This window comes from Cajanus cajan, chromosome 3, assembly GCF_000230855.2.
Source record: "Cajanus cajan strain Asha chromosome 3, NIPB_CcT2T_4, whole genome shotgun sequence".
Taxonomy (NCBI): Eukaryota; Viridiplantae; Streptophyta; class Magnoliopsida; order Fabales; family Fabaceae; genus Cajanus; species Cajanus cajan.
Window position 1 is genome coordinate 30,625,007 of NC_138519.1, and position 17,052 is coordinate 30,642,058.

At 29.7% G+C, this 17,052-nt stretch overlaps 1 protein-coding gene across 9 annotated transcripts; it reads right to left on the bottom strand.

Moving 5' to 3' along the window:
• Window positions 1-1,196: 1,196 nt before the first annotated feature.
• Window positions 1,197-8,791, bottom strand: LOC114915096 (uncharacterized). Of its 9 annotated transcripts, XM_083070815.1 has the most exons (12): window positions 8,578-8,791; window positions 8,344-8,421; window positions 4,159-6,424; window positions 3,721-4,065; window positions 3,522-3,621; window positions 3,140-3,430; window positions 2,694-2,834; window positions 2,317-2,513; window positions 2,099-2,233; window positions 1,680-1,912; window positions 1,380-1,598; window positions 1,197-1,286 (listed from the first exon to the last, which is right to left on the bottom strand). In XM_083070815.1, exons 3-7 carry the CDS (start codon window positions 5,154-5,156, stop codon window positions 2,823-2,825), a joined length of 1,746 nt encoding a protein of 581 aa, XP_082926941.1. In that variant the 5' UTR covers window positions 5,157-6,424; window positions 8,344-8,421; window positions 8,578-8,791; the 3' UTR covers window positions 1,197-1,286; window positions 1,380-1,598; window positions 1,680-1,912; window positions 2,099-2,233; window positions 2,317-2,513; window positions 2,694-2,822. The 9 variants fall into 9 exon arrangements, with proteins under 9 accessions (XP_082926941.1, XP_082926936.1, XP_082926938.1 ...); XM_083070810.1 differs by having other exon boundaries at window positions 2,364-2,513; window positions 2,694-3,430; window positions 8,578-8,789; XM_083070812.1 differs by having other exon boundaries at window positions 1,836-1,912; window positions 2,694-3,430; window positions 8,578-8,789.
• Window positions 8,792-17,052: the final 8,261 nt, after the last annotated feature.

Genomic DNA, 17,052 nt, shown 5'->3' on the forward strand with positions numbered 1-17,052 from the left:
TAATAAATGAGCATTAGCCTCATTAATATTTATCAAAAGAAATTTTAAAGAGTAACCATAATAGCAACCGTGGAAATCCTATGCAATGTGGATGCATGCAACATATTTTGATATACCAGAAGCATATATAATATATCCGTGAAGGTGTGTCTATGCAAGTATGGATGCTAATAAATAATATAGAATCACAGGGCATGCGGGTCAATCAATTGTTCTGAATCAAATAGATAACATATCCTGTTGCATCCTATATCTTTAGTTTTGTCATCTGCTACGGTCATTAAATATCTTCTCTTCTTTGTGCATGACCGAAGTGATTTTGTTCTGAACATGTAAATTGGTTCTAAGCTTTGCTAATTTCTTTCTTTCTCTATCAAACATTAGCCAGGATTATAGAAGAGAGTTTTGTTAGGCAGCTGGCAAACTTAACCTAGTTATTCTTCTTTTCTTTGGTTCAACTTTGTCAATATGCTTGTCATAGGTTGTTACAAAAATGTGGTATTTGATACTTCCCCAAGGCATCAACTGTTCCGTTTAGCCTACCTTTGTTGGATAAGGATTCATTGTTATTTGTTGGAATGGTAGTTTGGATGCTTATAACTACTTGTAATACAGCATAGTAGGAAGTACACTGGACAGTGGACACTAATCTCATTATCTTTCTAGTAGCGCATGGATGGATGACATTATCTATCATAAAATTCATTGTTATTATGTGAATCTGGCTTTACAGTGTACAGAAACCAGAGGATACTGGTGCAGAATTTTTAGTGTATTTGGGGGAAAATGGAATATTAAGTTGAGTTCACAGAAAACTTTCATGCCATATTTTTCTTTATTGGTTTTTTTAAGAGGTAAAGATGGAAAGGTTCTTTCATGGCATATTAAGTATATATATTTAATTTTTTACTGCTTAACATCCATTATCTTAAGTTTATACAGAAACAGATTTCAATCTTTCTCTGGACTAGCACATAAGGATAAATATAAATATGAATTCTTACAATCACATGGACTGCCTTTTCATTCACAATGCTCCCATCTTTTCGAGTCCGAGTATCAATATAAATTTCAGCTCGTGAGGGTTGCACTCCATTCTCCTTTTTTTTTTCTAATGTAAGTAATGAAATATCAATAATCATATAAGTATAAGTAACATAATAAAAAAAAATTATTATTCAAAGAAAAAAAATTACCTCATGAATTAACCTTGGGATATTTTTGGTACCCATGCAATGTAGATCCTCATATTTTGAGCGACTTCTTTTATTCATGATACTTATGTCCTATAACCATGTTAAAGAAAAATCAAATATAAAAATATTGCTAAATAAATTCTATATTAGACAATATGTTAATCATATTATATATATACTCACTTGTCCTTTCTTAGAACACCAATGATGTACTAAATCACGATACTAAGAAGGATCAACCCTTTTGTCTGGGATGTTGGCAGCCATTTCTTCCTTAGTCTTACTTGCATCATATGCCTTTGATTTCAAATCATGCTTGAATTGCCTCCACTTATTACTCATGTTATCCTTTAGTATTCTCTTGGTTTGCTCAGACAGTTCAGGAACAAATTGGAACTTACTCTATCATAAAAGTCAATAATAAACAAGTCAACCATTTCAAAAGATGAAATTAATTACAACTTATGAAATTCTATATAATACCTATATTAGTTCAACCATGTCAGTTATATTAGATTCAGGCATGTCTTTCCAACTAAGATAATTGATAGGAGCACATTGGTGCCTCCTTACCAAGCTACCAATTGCACTTAAAAGAGTTTTTCCTTCTGACCCAATAGGATTTCCCAAAGCATCTACCTCAACAACTATGAATTCATCATCTGACATATCCCACACATCCAGCATATGTGTATAACCTCTAGTTTTCTTTCCACCTAAATCACACAAGTATCAATATATATATATATATATATATATATATATATATATATATATATATATATCATATATGAGATCTACAATACAATTAAAAGCAAACAAAGAGAAATTAGTTAGCTATAAATTAACTTTATTTTCTCTATCTTTATATGATTTAGACGGGGCAATTTGTTGCTAGTTACCTCCATTAAAAGTTGTCCTTGTATTGTCAAGAGAAGTTTTAGATTCAACATGACTAAAGTCTTCGGTTTGTTGCTCTAAGTGTGATTGGCTAGGCTGGTGATTATCATTTGACACCATATCATCTCTTATAAACCCTATTATAATGAATTGGAAAAAAAAACTTTATAATATATAATAAATTAAAATTGAGAATATAAAATATAAGGGATAAACTTGCCTCAAGGATATAACTGTGCTCTTTTGCACTAAATAAGAATTGTATACCTCTTCCAAATTGTATATTATTTTCTGGAATAGAAGGATTGTGTTCTTGATATTGCATAGTAATTCCAGTAGAGTTATCAATTGGTAGCTTTTTAACTTGAGATTCATTTTTATGAATAGTATGCAATTTTTTGCGTCTCCCCATGATATCTACATATAATCCAAAGCCATGTTAGTATATATATATATATATATATATATATATATATATATATATATATATATTTAAAAACATAATAATAATAATAATAATAATGATAATAATAATAACAACAACAACAACAACAAATACACATATAAAGTAAAAGTATAACAAAAAAAATTACATACCTTATATATTAGAAGAAAAAAATTTAGAAGAAATCTTCACCCCAACCCTCTATTTCCTCTTCAACATTGGCATTTTGGAGAGCATCTTCCATGATTATTATGAATTCCATGATATCATCATCATTATCATCAACTTCTGCCCTAATTAAATCATTATCATTTATCTCTTGTAAGTCGTGTTCTTTTCTTTGTTCTATTTCATTAGACCACTCATCACCTAAGTAATATATATCTCTAGCTTTGGCATGCACAACAACATGCCAATCACTTTGTCTTTCATTTTCTACATAAAATACTTTTTTGGCTTGTGATGCAAAAATAAATGGATCATCACATATATCATCCCCTGTATGTTGTAGACATTTGAAATTAACTAATGTCATGCCAAAATTATCAGTTTTACACCCTCTATTTATGTCAACCCAATCAAATTTGAAAAGAATTACCTTATATCTACCCAAATAATCCAATTGAATTATATCAGTTAAAGCACCATAGTAATTTATTTCCCCTTCCTTAGGGTGTTTATCTCTTGAACTAGCATAACTTCTTGTCTTAACAATGACAACAATGCCACTATTCTGGGACTTTAAGAATCTTTCACGCTTTTTTGTATGGAACCTAACTCCATTAACAATATAACCACTATATCTTCTAGCCATTTGAAGTGGACCTCGTGACAACAACTTGATATCCTCTGTCACTAGTGTACTAGATTGCTCTTCCAAACGTGCAACCTATAAGTCACAAAACTTTATTTTAAAAGATTGCAAACTTTTATTTGATTACAAAATTTAAAAATGGAATTTAATTGTCCCTAACACTTACTCGTTCACGAAACCAATTAGGAAATGAACGACTATGAATTTTGTCAATTTCATATGGTGACAATCGACGATTTTGTCTCCTAATAAGGTCAAGGTGTTCTCTATGAAAAGAAAAAGTACAAAAATATTAAATATTAATATAGTAAGGCACCAAAGAAAATTTAAATAATCAAATATGAATGGAAAAGAAAATTTCTTACTTTTTAAAAGGATCAATACTTTCGCTATTAAAAAGAACATATCTATGTGCCTGTAGCAATGTTGTCTCATCAAGTGACACCCTAGAAACTCGTTTTCTTTTCTTTATATTGAATCCAACTTTACTTTTTCTCCCTAGTGGTCTACCTTTATGAACAAGACTTGTATTCTCCATAAAAAATGAATCAATGCCATCATCATTTCTCCTAGGCCGATTAAAAGCAGTTTCTACTCCAGAGAGATATAGTGAGCAAAATAATAGGCATTCATGAGCTAAATATCCCTCTGCAATTGATCCCTCTGGATGTTCTCGATTACGAACAAAAGACTTTAGAGTAAGGAGAAACCTAAAAGTATAAGTTAAATTTATAGAATAAGAAATAACATTTTATTGTATAATTTTAAATTACAATCAAATGAGTGAAAAATAAATTTAATACCTCTCAATTGGATACATCCATCGGTAATGTACCGGGCCTCCAACTTTTGCTTCATATGCCAAATGGATAACAAGATGTACCATTACCGTGAAAAAAGATGGAGGAAATATCTTTTCTAATTGGCACAATGTCTTAGCTATTTGATGCTCTAAACACTCTAACTTATGCACACTAAGCACCTTGCCACATATTTCTTTGAAAAAATGACAAAAATCGGATATAACTAAACCCACTTTGTCAGGTAAACGACCTTTTATAGCTATAGGGAGAAACTCTTGCATTAAAAGATGACAATCATAACTTTTGAGACTAATTATTTTGTGTTGCTTCACTTGCACACATCTTGAAATATTGGATGTATATTCATCTGAAGCTTTTATTTCTTTAAGAACTTCCAAAAATGTTTCCTTCTCTTTTGAAGTCATTTGGTAACAAGCTCTAGGTAAATAACATTTACCCCTTGTTTGATGCAATTTTGGATGTAGTTGACTTCTTATGTTCATGTCGACAAGGTCATAACGTGCCTTGTCATTATCTTTTGATTTCCCTTCTAAGTTTAATAACGTTCCAACAATATTATCACAAACATTTTTTTCAATGTGCATTACATCAAGATTGTGGCGAAGAACATTATATTGCCAATAAGGCAATTTGAACATGATGCTTTTCTTCTTCCATGGTGACCCATCCCCAATTTCATTCTTAGAAGAGTTTTCAAGTTCTTCTAATTGTCTTAAAACAATAGTTCCATCAAGTGGCCTAGGTGGAGCTCTAAACTCTTGACTTCCATCAAAATTTCCTTTATTGTACCTCCACTTATGATCTGGCTCTAACCAACGACGATGACACATATAGCAAAATTTTTTACTATGACGTAACCACTTAGAGGCAGTTTCAAAGCCACAACATGGACAAGCATATTTACCTTTAGTACTCCAACCAGACAAATTTGCATAAGCAGGGAAATCATTAATAGTCCATAAGACGACAGCACGCATTTGGAATGACTCCTTTTTTCATGCATCAAAAGTTTTTACCCCAATTTCCGATAGCTCTTTCAATTCCTCAATAAGAGGTTGCATATAAACATCAATATTATTACCTAGACCTTTTAGACCAAGAATAAGTAATGTGAGAAAAAAAGAAGGTTGTTTCAAACACATCCATGGAGGCAAATTATAAGGAATCAATATGACAGGCTAAGTGCTATGAGGAATTGCCATAGTTTTGAAAGGATTAAAGCCATCTGAAGCCAAACCTAATCGAACATTTCGAGGGTTAGAAGAAAACTCAGGATATCGATTATCAAAATCCTTTCATGCCAAAGAGTCAGCGGGATGTCTCATAAGTCCATCCTTAGTTCGACCATACTCATGCCATGTCATAAAAGAAGCTATTTTGGATGACATAAAAAGTCTTTGTAGTCTAGGTTTGAGAGGAAACCAACGAAGAATCTTTGCAGGTATTTTTTTTTCTGGCTTCATCATCATTAGAGTTATTTTCCCATCTTGAAAAATTACACTTTGGGCATTTTTCATCGTTGGATAAATCATTCTTATACAATATACAATCATTAGGACATGCATGAATTTTTTCATAGCCTAAACCCAATCCTGAAATTATATTCTTTGTATCATAAAATGACTTAGGCTAAGTATTTTCTTCTGGTAAAGCATCATTTAACAACTCTAACAACATTGAAAAACTTTTATCGCTCCACCCATTCAGACATTTCAAATGATAGATATGTACAAGGAAAGAGAGCTTTGTGAATTTCTTACAACCAGGATAAAGGTCTTGCTCAACTTCTTTCAACAACTTATAAAACTTATATGAAGAAACTTCAAATTGTTGAACATTATTTTCATTTACTAATGGTTCAACATTCTCATCCTCCGTGTCTGTATCTATATTTTGGCCCTCATTAGTTGCATGCATTGCAAAAGCATCATGAATTAATGTATCAATGTCATGATCAAACCTCCCATCTTGATATGTACTCTCAAAAATAGAAGGGCCAACATTTTCACCATGAAAAATCCAATTAGTATATCCTTTTAGAAAACCACGATTGACTATGTGCTCATAAACATCCATTCGAGAGCGCCAATCTCGATTAACACATTTGGTGCAAGGACATAAAATTTTTCCATCCTTAGATGATTTTTCAAATGCAAAATTAATAAAATTTAAAACCCCCCTAATATACTTCTCATTAACTTGAGATTGATCAGAAATCCAACTCTTATCCATCAAATATAATAAACTGAAAAATAGTATGAAAAAAATTATTGTTATAAAAATGAAAGGTAAGTCACAAACAATAAAAACCGAATCTAAACATAGTGGAGAAAATAATTGAAGCCAAATAAAAATCAATTCCAAAACCTTTGAACCCATTTCTAAGTTACATATATTCATTCACATACAAGTGAAAGATACTGTCTTGCCCCACTAATATTCATACTCGACCAATTTCATGGGGGAAATTCAATTAAAATATACAAATCCAATACAACCTTAACAACTACATCTATCCCTAGGCTTAAACATGGTTAGGGAGTTAGGCAAGGCCAGTACTAGGCGCCTCTAAGGTGTAACAAAACGGGAATCATTTCACTCAAAGGACCAAGACTTACACACCTCAAATGGGCTTAAACAACCTTAACAACTACATCTGTCCAACATTTGGGTTTGAAAAAGGATGTATAATGCTACAACACTTCAAAAGGACAGGGTCTGGTTTCAAAGGATCAGAGCACGAGTCATTTCAGAACAAGATAGAAACATGTAAAACTTTTCAATAAACCTTGTTTTCCGAGTACCATGCACAACGAATATAAGTTGCAATAAAAATCAGTTGTGCTGCTTCAAACCAATCCATCACACATGAAAACAGGGTAAGGTGTGCATGATTCTCATCTTATGCATTTTCTTTCAGAAAGTTGGTTAAGGCAAAAGACTCAACATAATTGTTTAATGTTCATCATACTAACTTGACCCACCAATAAAGATTTTGGTTGGTTCTTTATACATCAATTCCGGTTTTGAAAATAATGCAGTGCTTAACATAAGAAATAGCAATAATTCTTTATAATAAGTTCATTCTTGACATTAACTTATATATACAAACTTGTAATTGGAGTTGGTTTACCCAAATCCTTAATTAAAATAAACCTACCATGAGGAATATGACATTGAATTAGCCTAAACCAGGGGGTGATGGTGGACATATGCTACTTGATGGAATATTTCCATCAGTTAAATAACATGTAAAATATTTTCCTTTCTGCTAGTTTCATTCCAGTGAATCCAATTTATCAGCGTGCTTATTTGTTTTTTATTTTACCATAATGTTTTTTGCTTGCTATGTGCCTCTAAACAATCGGATTTAACAACTTTATTTAATAAGTGAAACAAAGAAGTGATTATTGGCCCCAAATATATATATATAGAGAGAGAGACTATACCTCACCTATACGCTAGCAAACTTTTTTTTACAGTATCTAAACTTATAGAAATGCTCCTTCTCTGCAAATTGTTTGTTTTTTCCGTACAAACGTGCCAAGTTCAAGAGGGATGGCCAATAGTGGAGGGTTTCTGTGGGGAATAATTACAGTAATTACATTGAAAATTTTATAGCTTTTAAAGGAACTTTTCACAGTGAAGACAGCTATGGCGAGTGTTCCTATACCACCATTTTGGAGGAACAAAATAAATTTTGGTGGTTATGTTTTTATTTTTTATATAGTGTACAATAACTTAACTGGTTGTATTATGAACTTGTGTCTATAATCTTTCAGTGCTTCCATTTCAATGTCCTTTTATTTTTTCTTTCTCAATAACAGATATAGATTACAAGAGAGGACAAGGAATTATGATTTTGAACAACTAAATAAATAGAACACAACATCGGTATCCTACTTCTGAATTTTAGGCATTTCAGGCTGTCTTATTTGTTTATCTGAATAAAGTAATTCAGTTATTGAAATTCACAGAACCTTTAAAAAAAAGAATGCATGCCGAAACCTTAAAAACAAAAAAGAAAATAAACTAAAGTTATTCAAACACATGGCGAAATCTGCTACAGAGTTATCTTTTTGGATTCAAAAATAGAATGCTACCAAATTCAAATCTAACAACCAAAATGATAGTGATAAGGTTACAACTATAAACAAAAATTACCTGTAGACTATAACTTTTACTGTATCAACAGAAACGGCAGATTGACCTCGAAATTGGACAAATTTTGAAATGGTGAATCTATAAAACAATAAAAAAATACCTAAGAGAGATTTAGATTCGAATTGAAAATACCTAAGAGATTTATGAGATCGGTGAAGTGAGTGTTCCGTATTTAAAATCAACCATGAATAAAAAAGACGAATGAATAGAGATTTAGATTCGGATTGAAAATACCTAAGAGAGGTCCTATGAACTCATCTTCTAATAGTTTCGACGATTAACAAAGGGAGGAACTCCGCAGCTCCGTCACGCAACCTTGTTTTGAATTTTTGCTTCTTTCACTCTGCAGCTCCGTCACTCAATGCCCATCCTTTCCCGCAGCTCCGTCACGCAATGCCCATCCTTTCTTAAAAGTTTTTTCTTAAAACTCTCGTATCCTTTTGCTTCTTTCGCATTTTCGTTAAACAAAAATATTAATAATTAAAATATATTAATAAAGATATTTTTCAATCCATAATAAAATAAAATAATATATCAATAAAAATATTATCAAATGCCAAAATATTAATAATATATATTTTGTAAAATATTAGTAAAACAATGACAGATTTAATATATTAAAGTACGTATATTAATAACTGAGTTATAAAATAATAACAAAATATTAGAAAAATAGTTAGTCAAATTTAATAAAGTTTTGTTGTTTTTAAAAGTATTAATAATAATATAATAGTGACACAAAATTAAAAGAAGGTAAAATTATAATTATATAGTGACATATAAGAAAAAATATAGGTAAATATAATTTTAAATGACAGTAAAAGTTGTGTTTAAGGTTTAGTGACATATAAGAAAAAATATAGCTAAAAATAGCTTATAGTGACACTAAAAGTTGTGTCATTATAAAATATGTGTCACTATAGGGCATTTTTTTTTGTAGTGCTTCCTTTTTAATTTCACACTTTTGTTGTAAGCTTTCATCATCTTACTGAATTCGAATACAGGTTTGAATGTTGCTTACCCATTGGCTCAAGTTAAATTTTGTCCCCGTGTTTACCTTATATAACCACCACCAACAAAAAGAACATAACATTATGCATATCCCTATCATAATCGAATGATGAACCATTAAAGATGATGTTGTTTCTTGCGCTCCACACATTCCACAAGATTGAGCACCATATTTTCATCCAAGTTCCCACATCTAGCCCTTGCAACCTCAGTTTGGCATGTTGTATAAAATTTTGTTTGGGGTCTTGATGTAACACCATGTAAACTCCCACCCACCTATAACATGTGAGCCATATTGGGTAAATCTCACTACAATTGAAAAACACATGTGACAAACTTTCTTCTTCCTCTTCACAGAAAACACACTTATATTGGTCATTATCCAATTGTATTCCTCTTTTTCTCAGTGCAATTTTAACAGGTAACCCTTGTTGGAAAAGCCTCCATATGAAGTGTATAACTTTAGGCGGTATTGTTAACTTCCACAGTAACTTGTAGACTTCCTCTTCATTTCCACAACTTCTCTTATTATTTAGGATCCCATAAGCAGATTTTACAAAAAAACATCCCCACAGGGTCTTGTAGCCATGCCCATGTATCCATACCCTGTATTGGTGTTATACTCTCCACACTAGGGCAAAATGGGTATTTTACGTCTTTTATTTTTAGGTTTTTATGTCAGAAAAATGTCTGACGTAAATACGAGAGACATAAATCTACTTCAGGTTTAAAAGCCGACGTAATATTAAGTCGGTTGTTTTCGAGCCCCAACGTAAAAAAGTTGAAAAACCAAGACCAGAACGACTCGTTCTGCTTGCACTCGTTGTATGTTAATTGTGCATCTGGAACGGGTCGTTCTGGTTTGAGAACGGGACGTTCCAGAAGCAAAATTAACACATGACATATGCAAGCAAAACAGGCTGTTCTGGTTGGAGAACGGGCCGTTCCATATGCAAAATTAACACATGACATACGTATGTTTTCATTTAAAAAATATACCTACGGAATAACCATAAATCCTCCAAAACAACACACACAATCAATGTTTAAGTTCAAAAATATCCTCCAATCCAATCTATTTGCACTAACCTTGAATCCCAACACCTTTGAGTACCCTTAAACGCACCAAAACTTCAATACAATTGGATAAAATGGTCTGCAATGATGAATGGACGTCGCCACCACCGTCGCCGCCATTCAACGTCACCGGAAACACCCAAGATGCGTAGAAACTCGTCGTCGGAGGTCGCCAGAACGTTCTGCAAATAACACCCTAGAGTGCGCGCGAAGAAATCAATGAGGGGAAGGGGGTATAGAGGGCCGATGTAGATTTTAAATTTTACTTCGGACCTAGTGGTGTCTGACGTAAAAAACTTGGTTTAAATTTCAAAAATGCCACTGTATTTTTTTTACGTCAAATTTTTTGTTTTCCAACAACAAAACAGTGACGTAAATAACAGATTTTGTACTAGTGCCAACTCCCTTTTAAGCTCCTCCATTGTATTTACCTGCCACTCAAACCATTCTCATCTCCACTTATATCCTCATTTCCAAGCGCCATTCTCCCAAGCTCCCATATCTGTCACCAATGAGTTCTTCTGTAATAAGTTAGAGTACATTCTTGAATACCTTTCTTGGACACCTTCTAGTAATAAATAACTTAATAATCCTTATATTTTCAAATCAAATGTCAATGACTCTTTCTTTATAGTAGTAAAAAGGTAATTAAAATAAATGAATCCTCAAATACTTTTGAAAAACTACGTATAGCTTTAATTTTTTTCAATGCACCAACATCTTGGTAAGAATCATCCTTGTTGAACTAAAAAATAAATCTACAAAATAAAAATATCGTTTAATAAAATTATAAATATATTTTTTTCATAGGTACTACATTCTTAATTTAAAAAATAATTACATAAATAAAAATCTTCATAAATTTATTTTTCATAATTATTTCATTGATTAAATTATTAATAATTTACACAGTTAATTAAATGAAATTTTGGACTTACATATTGTTGAAACGATCTATTCAATAGAGAATTTTGTGTTCAATTTTGTTATGTGTGAAAATCTTTGAAACTAATAGTAGTTATAATATCATTAGGATAACTAATCTCTAACCTAATTAATAGATTGAGATACTCGGAGAAAGGAAAAACATTTTTAATTAGAAAAATCATTAAAAATACAGTAAGGTTAAGTTCCATCATTATGCACCATTTCAAGATCGACCCAATACATTCTTAAGCTTAACGCAAATTTTAATCTTAAAGAAATAGTTTTTAAAAATTAAAAATAATATTTTTGACAAAAAAAAATATTTTAAGAAACGAGCTTTAATTAAAAGAATAATTATATTTATATAGTTTTTAGAGATAGACCTTTTAGAATATTTTTTAAATTATAAATGAGCCTAAAAAAATGAATTTAAATAGAAACTTGAAGAAAAAAATATAAATATTAATATAAAATATTTCTTTTTAAGAAACTAAGTAAAATGTTTTTTCGTGTCATAGTTGAATTGGACCTTCACTATTAAAAAAATGTCATTTTCTTGCAAATTTTCCTGCAAAACAGTCTTCGCAGAAATTTTTTGCGATTTTTCTTGTAAAAAAATATTCGCAGAAATTTTTTGCGAATTTTCCTGCAAAAAAATATTCGCAGAATTTTTTTGCGAATTTTTTTGTGAAAAATAATTTACAGATATTTCTTACAAATTTAGCTACAATTTTAATAATCATAGAAATTTTTTTCCATGGTAAAAATTTACAGAAAATATTGTAAGAATTTTATTTTATTTCTTGCAGATTTTCTTGTAAAAATAAATTCGCAAGTAATGTTTACTAAATGGTAAAAAAAATTTGCAGGTAACTTTTCCTGCGGATTTTCCTACAAATTTTAATCCCCAGGAAAAATAAAAAAAAAATATTTAAATTTATAAGTTTAATATTTTAAAAAAATTTCAAGTCCCACATCGATTGAAAATAAAGCAATTAAAGAGTATATAAGTTGGGACAACACTTACCTTACAAGTTGATTTATATGGTTGAGTTTTTGGCTTATAATCTACAATCTTAGAATTTAAAAGATTATGTATCACATGTTGGAGGCATGGAAACAAATGCTTCGGATGAATTCATTGTGAGCATTTGAAAGTTAAAAAATTATTGATAGAATTTATAGTAAATTCTTTAATTTTTTTCGTAAAAAATATTCTTGCAAAATTTCTTGCGAAAAAATTCTTAGGAAACTTTCCTGCGAATTTTTTTTTTCGCTGGAAAATTTCCTGCGAATTTTAAAATTCGCAAAAAAATATTATTCACGAATGTATTACCTGTAGATAAAATTTCGCAGGAAAATTTGCAAGAACAACGTTTCCTGCAAATTTTTATGAAAAATTTACAAGAAAAATCGCATGTAATAAGAGAAATTCTAGTAGTGCTTGTACCATTTTTAATGAATGCATTAAAAATACACGGTTGAGTAAGGAATAAGTATCTACTAATTAATTAATTAATTATTAGTTTTCAATTATTTGTGAAACATAGGAGTACATTAAGCAAGTAAAAGTTGACACATGGGTTTCTGGTTGTAGATAGATAAAAAAATAAAAAAATAAATAAAACAGAGTCAGAAAATTGAATGAAATTTCGTGGTAATAACAAAATTAAAAGTTAAAATACCAATGTGGGAAGATATGATAATAAAGACGGGCTTAAAGTTAGTGTTTTTGAATTTATATTATAAATAGAGAGATTCAGATTCACATCGTACCAAATAATCTAATATCTATATTAATGTTTTAGAATTTATATTATTAATAATTTCATACATATATTGTACCAAATAATCTAATATCTTTCAAATTGTAGAGATCTTTACATGATCTGCCATGCTCAATAATTTCCATCAGAAAAAATATTTTATAGTCATGCGTGTTTCTCTTATAACCACGTAGACCAATGTGCTTGGTCTTACGAGCTATAACCATATAATTCAATACCAAACCTGATATCAATCTCAATGCTTATAGTGATGTCTATATATCAATTACTAGATTGCAAATCAATAATTTTTGACAAAAAATTACTTTGTTAGCCACGTGCATCCACTTTTCAATACTCTAACCATATAATTTACATATGTGACAAATAACATGATACTATTGCCAGATTGCAGATCAATAATTTTCTCTTAAAAATCATTTTATTGAACATCCATTTTCCTCTTTTAGCCATGCTTCCATGTACTTCGCTTCTAACCATATAATCAACATATGTGTCGACTTATAACCCCATATTTATTTTTCATTGTAGAGGATTTTATACGATGCCATGCTATGTATTGTGCTAGATTGAAGACCATATTCATTAGAAAAATTTATGATAGTAACCACGTGTGCGCATGCCATGTATACAAAAAAATATAGAATTATTTATTTTACTAAACGTAAAAAAAACTTTAAAAATTGTCATGATTTTTTTTTTTGTTTTTGTAAAGATAAGAAAGATTTCAAAGATGGTCGAAATAAGGATTGAATCTAGATCCTCGTACTTCTAGCTACCCTAATTTCTCCCCACCCAACCACTAGACTAACTCTAGTAGTTAAAAAATTGTCATGTTATAACATATACCATATACAGTGACATAATATTTGTATTAAAAACTATTTTACACATAATATAGATATAATATATGTTAGTATATTATTAAAAAATGTAAGTATAAACTATAGTGATAAACAATATATATTGTTCAATCAGATTTAAGATCAATTATAAAATTATGTGTAACTATATGTCAAATAGATTTATACCTACATATATTATATTTATAGTAAAACTTTTTTATATATATATTACTATATGTAACATTTTTTATAATAAAAAGAGTAACATTTTTAAAAGTATATGGATAAAAAAGTTATAATTGATTTTGTATTATTTACTATTCAAGTTATGGAGTAGAAATTTCACTCAATATTATCATAAAATACCAAAATTTTGACATAAAACTTAAATTTCATTTTGCATTTTATCTTATGTTTTAAGAATCGAACCAGTTATCAACCTGTTAGGACACTAGTTAAATGAGTCAAGAGTTGAATCACATGACCTACTCTCTATTATTTAAAAAAAAAATATTTATATCATATATATTTTATAAATTTTGTTTAAATAATATCGATGTAACTTTTATATATATTTATAAATTTCAATAAAATTCATATTATATCTTAAAAAGGCAAAAAATAGATATTTTATAAATCACATGACCTACTCTCTATTATTTTTTTTGAAAAAAAAATATTTATATCATATATATTTTATAAATTTTGTTCAAATAATGTCGATGTAACTTTTACATATATTTATAAATTTTAATAAAATTCATATTATATCTTAAAAAGGCAAAAAACAGTTGCAGTTAATATAATACTAACAAAGCAATTAAATTATTAACCGGTTCAATTGTTTAAATTAATATATAATTTTAAATTAAAAATATATTATATAAATTATTTAAATGAATTATATAATAGAATCTATCAATTTAGTGATTAAATAATTTCAATTCCCATAATGTCTACATAAATTTATATAATTAAATATGAATAATAAAGTAAAAATATACTATAAAACTTAATTAAAACATACATTTAACAATTAAGTTGTTTGGCCTTGCTGTAAGTAATTTTCCACTTATTCAAAGTACTAGGTCTCGACTTCATGTGCATATTTTTCTTCGTATTTTTTGTAGTTATCAGGATGTTGGTTGCATGGTAAAGCGGAAAAGGAGTGTGAAAAACTGAGGCAAAAAAGACTAATGAATTAGCTTCTGCATGCGAACAACCTGCAGTTCACTTGTTTAACCGTAAAACTGGTTGGGTTGTTTTTACCAATTCGATCGATCATCGGATACATGACCCGATTCTGATTCGAACGATATCAGTGCAAACTGATTTTTAAAATTATGATTTTTTCCTATTATTCTACCTTAAAATGCATAGTTGCTAATTAATGGTTTGGTTAGAAGATTCGTCAATTGATCCTTGACATATGAGGTATACAATTACAATATATAACAGCAAAAATCAAACAACTAAGATAGCAATTCATGTAACCTCCATGCAAGTGTGTATAGTGAGTATTCGTTGATAACACATGATGTTGAATTAGTAAGAATGTACCTTCAATCATTTTTTATAAAATATAAATTTAACTAATTTGACTATTATATACGATGATATTACTAATTATGATATTATTAATTAGATGAAGTATACAAAATTACATATAAATCTAAATTTATTTTATAGTTCATCATATTAATTTATTTTAATATATTAATAATATTCAAAATACATGTAAATATCTATTATTAGATAATATATACACATGAGTTCAAATCATTTAAAATTTGACATGAATGATCAAGAGTGTAAGATCATCAAATACAATGGTCGGATGGGTTGAATTTAGATTCTATAAAAAAAATATTGAAGGTGTGATCTCATTAATTTAACATCATGATGTCAATAAATCCTAACCCATATGTGTGTGTAGTCTCCATGCTCGTCTTTCAATCTAATCATAACATACTTCTATACCAAGTATGATCATTGTAATTCAACATATGAAAATATAAAAGTAAGCTTATGTAAAAGAAATCATGATATAAGGAAAGTTTTAAAAGCTAAAGAATACAACTTCAATGGAATAAAAAACATGAATTCATCATACATCTTTCAAAATCTCTCTCTCTCTCTCTCTCTCTCTCTCTCTCTATATATATATATATATATATATATATATATATATAGATAGATAGATAGATATATACACACACATTGTTGAACAACTTATGAAAATTATATCTTTTTTGTATCATCAATTGATAACTTATGCATCGTCACACATTTTCAACTTTGAAGATCTCCTACAATTTAATGACCAATTTAAGTGGTATGATCCTATCGAACCTACACTAGTGCAAAAAAGGCCTACAAATTTATGTTTTGAAATTGACTATATTGGAATGGATTTTAAAGACAACATGGTGCCAAGATTGTAATTATAGTGTGCACCTTTAAAATCGGTTACATTATAACCGATTATGTATGTTCCTACAAAATTGGTTATACAAGCAACTAATTTTGCAAGTTTGCCATACGAGATTGGTCACAAAGAACTGATTTTGTATGTAACTTACAAAATCGGTTACTATTGTAATCGATTTGAAGGATTCAGACAAAATTGGTTCTTTGTTAACTAATTTTATATATAGTGTTATATTTAATTTTTCAAAGTCACCTCTTTCATTGTCTATCTCATGTTCCCCTATCGCCCCATATGCACTAACCTTTTACTTCCTCGCTAACCATCCACATCATCATCCCCGTTGCCTGATCTCTCTTTCTCACATTCTTTGCCTATATATGTTGCTTTGTTCAATGACCATTTTCTTCCTCACACCGACCATCGTCACCTTCGCCTTTCACCGCCCAACCACTTTAAATAGAACATGAACAATAAAGCAAGTTTGCTACTTGGAAAGTTGTTCATAAAAGGTTATGTCAATTGTTTATCGTGCTTTTACCCACTTCATATATAATGTCCACTTAAGAGTGCTTCTACGGATGGTAATGGAGTCTTGTGGGGGTAGGTAGTAGGGTACTTGTCCCCACCCATC

Excerpts from the sequence above, each read along its gene's own strand:
- LOC114915096 (XM_083070814.1), bottom strand. The coding sequence starts at position 5,156 with ATGCGTGCTGTCGTCTTATGGACTATTAATGATTTCCCTGCTTATGCA. Across the intron at positions 4,066-4,158 it reads TGGATGTATCCAATTGAGAG|GTTTCTCCTTACTCTAAAGT; the intron begins GTATTAAATTTA and ends TTATACTTTTAG. Across the intron at positions 3,431-3,521 it reads CTAATTGGTTTCGTGAACGA|GTTGCACGTTTGGAAGAGCA; the intron begins GTAAGTGTTAGG and ends TGTGACTTATAG.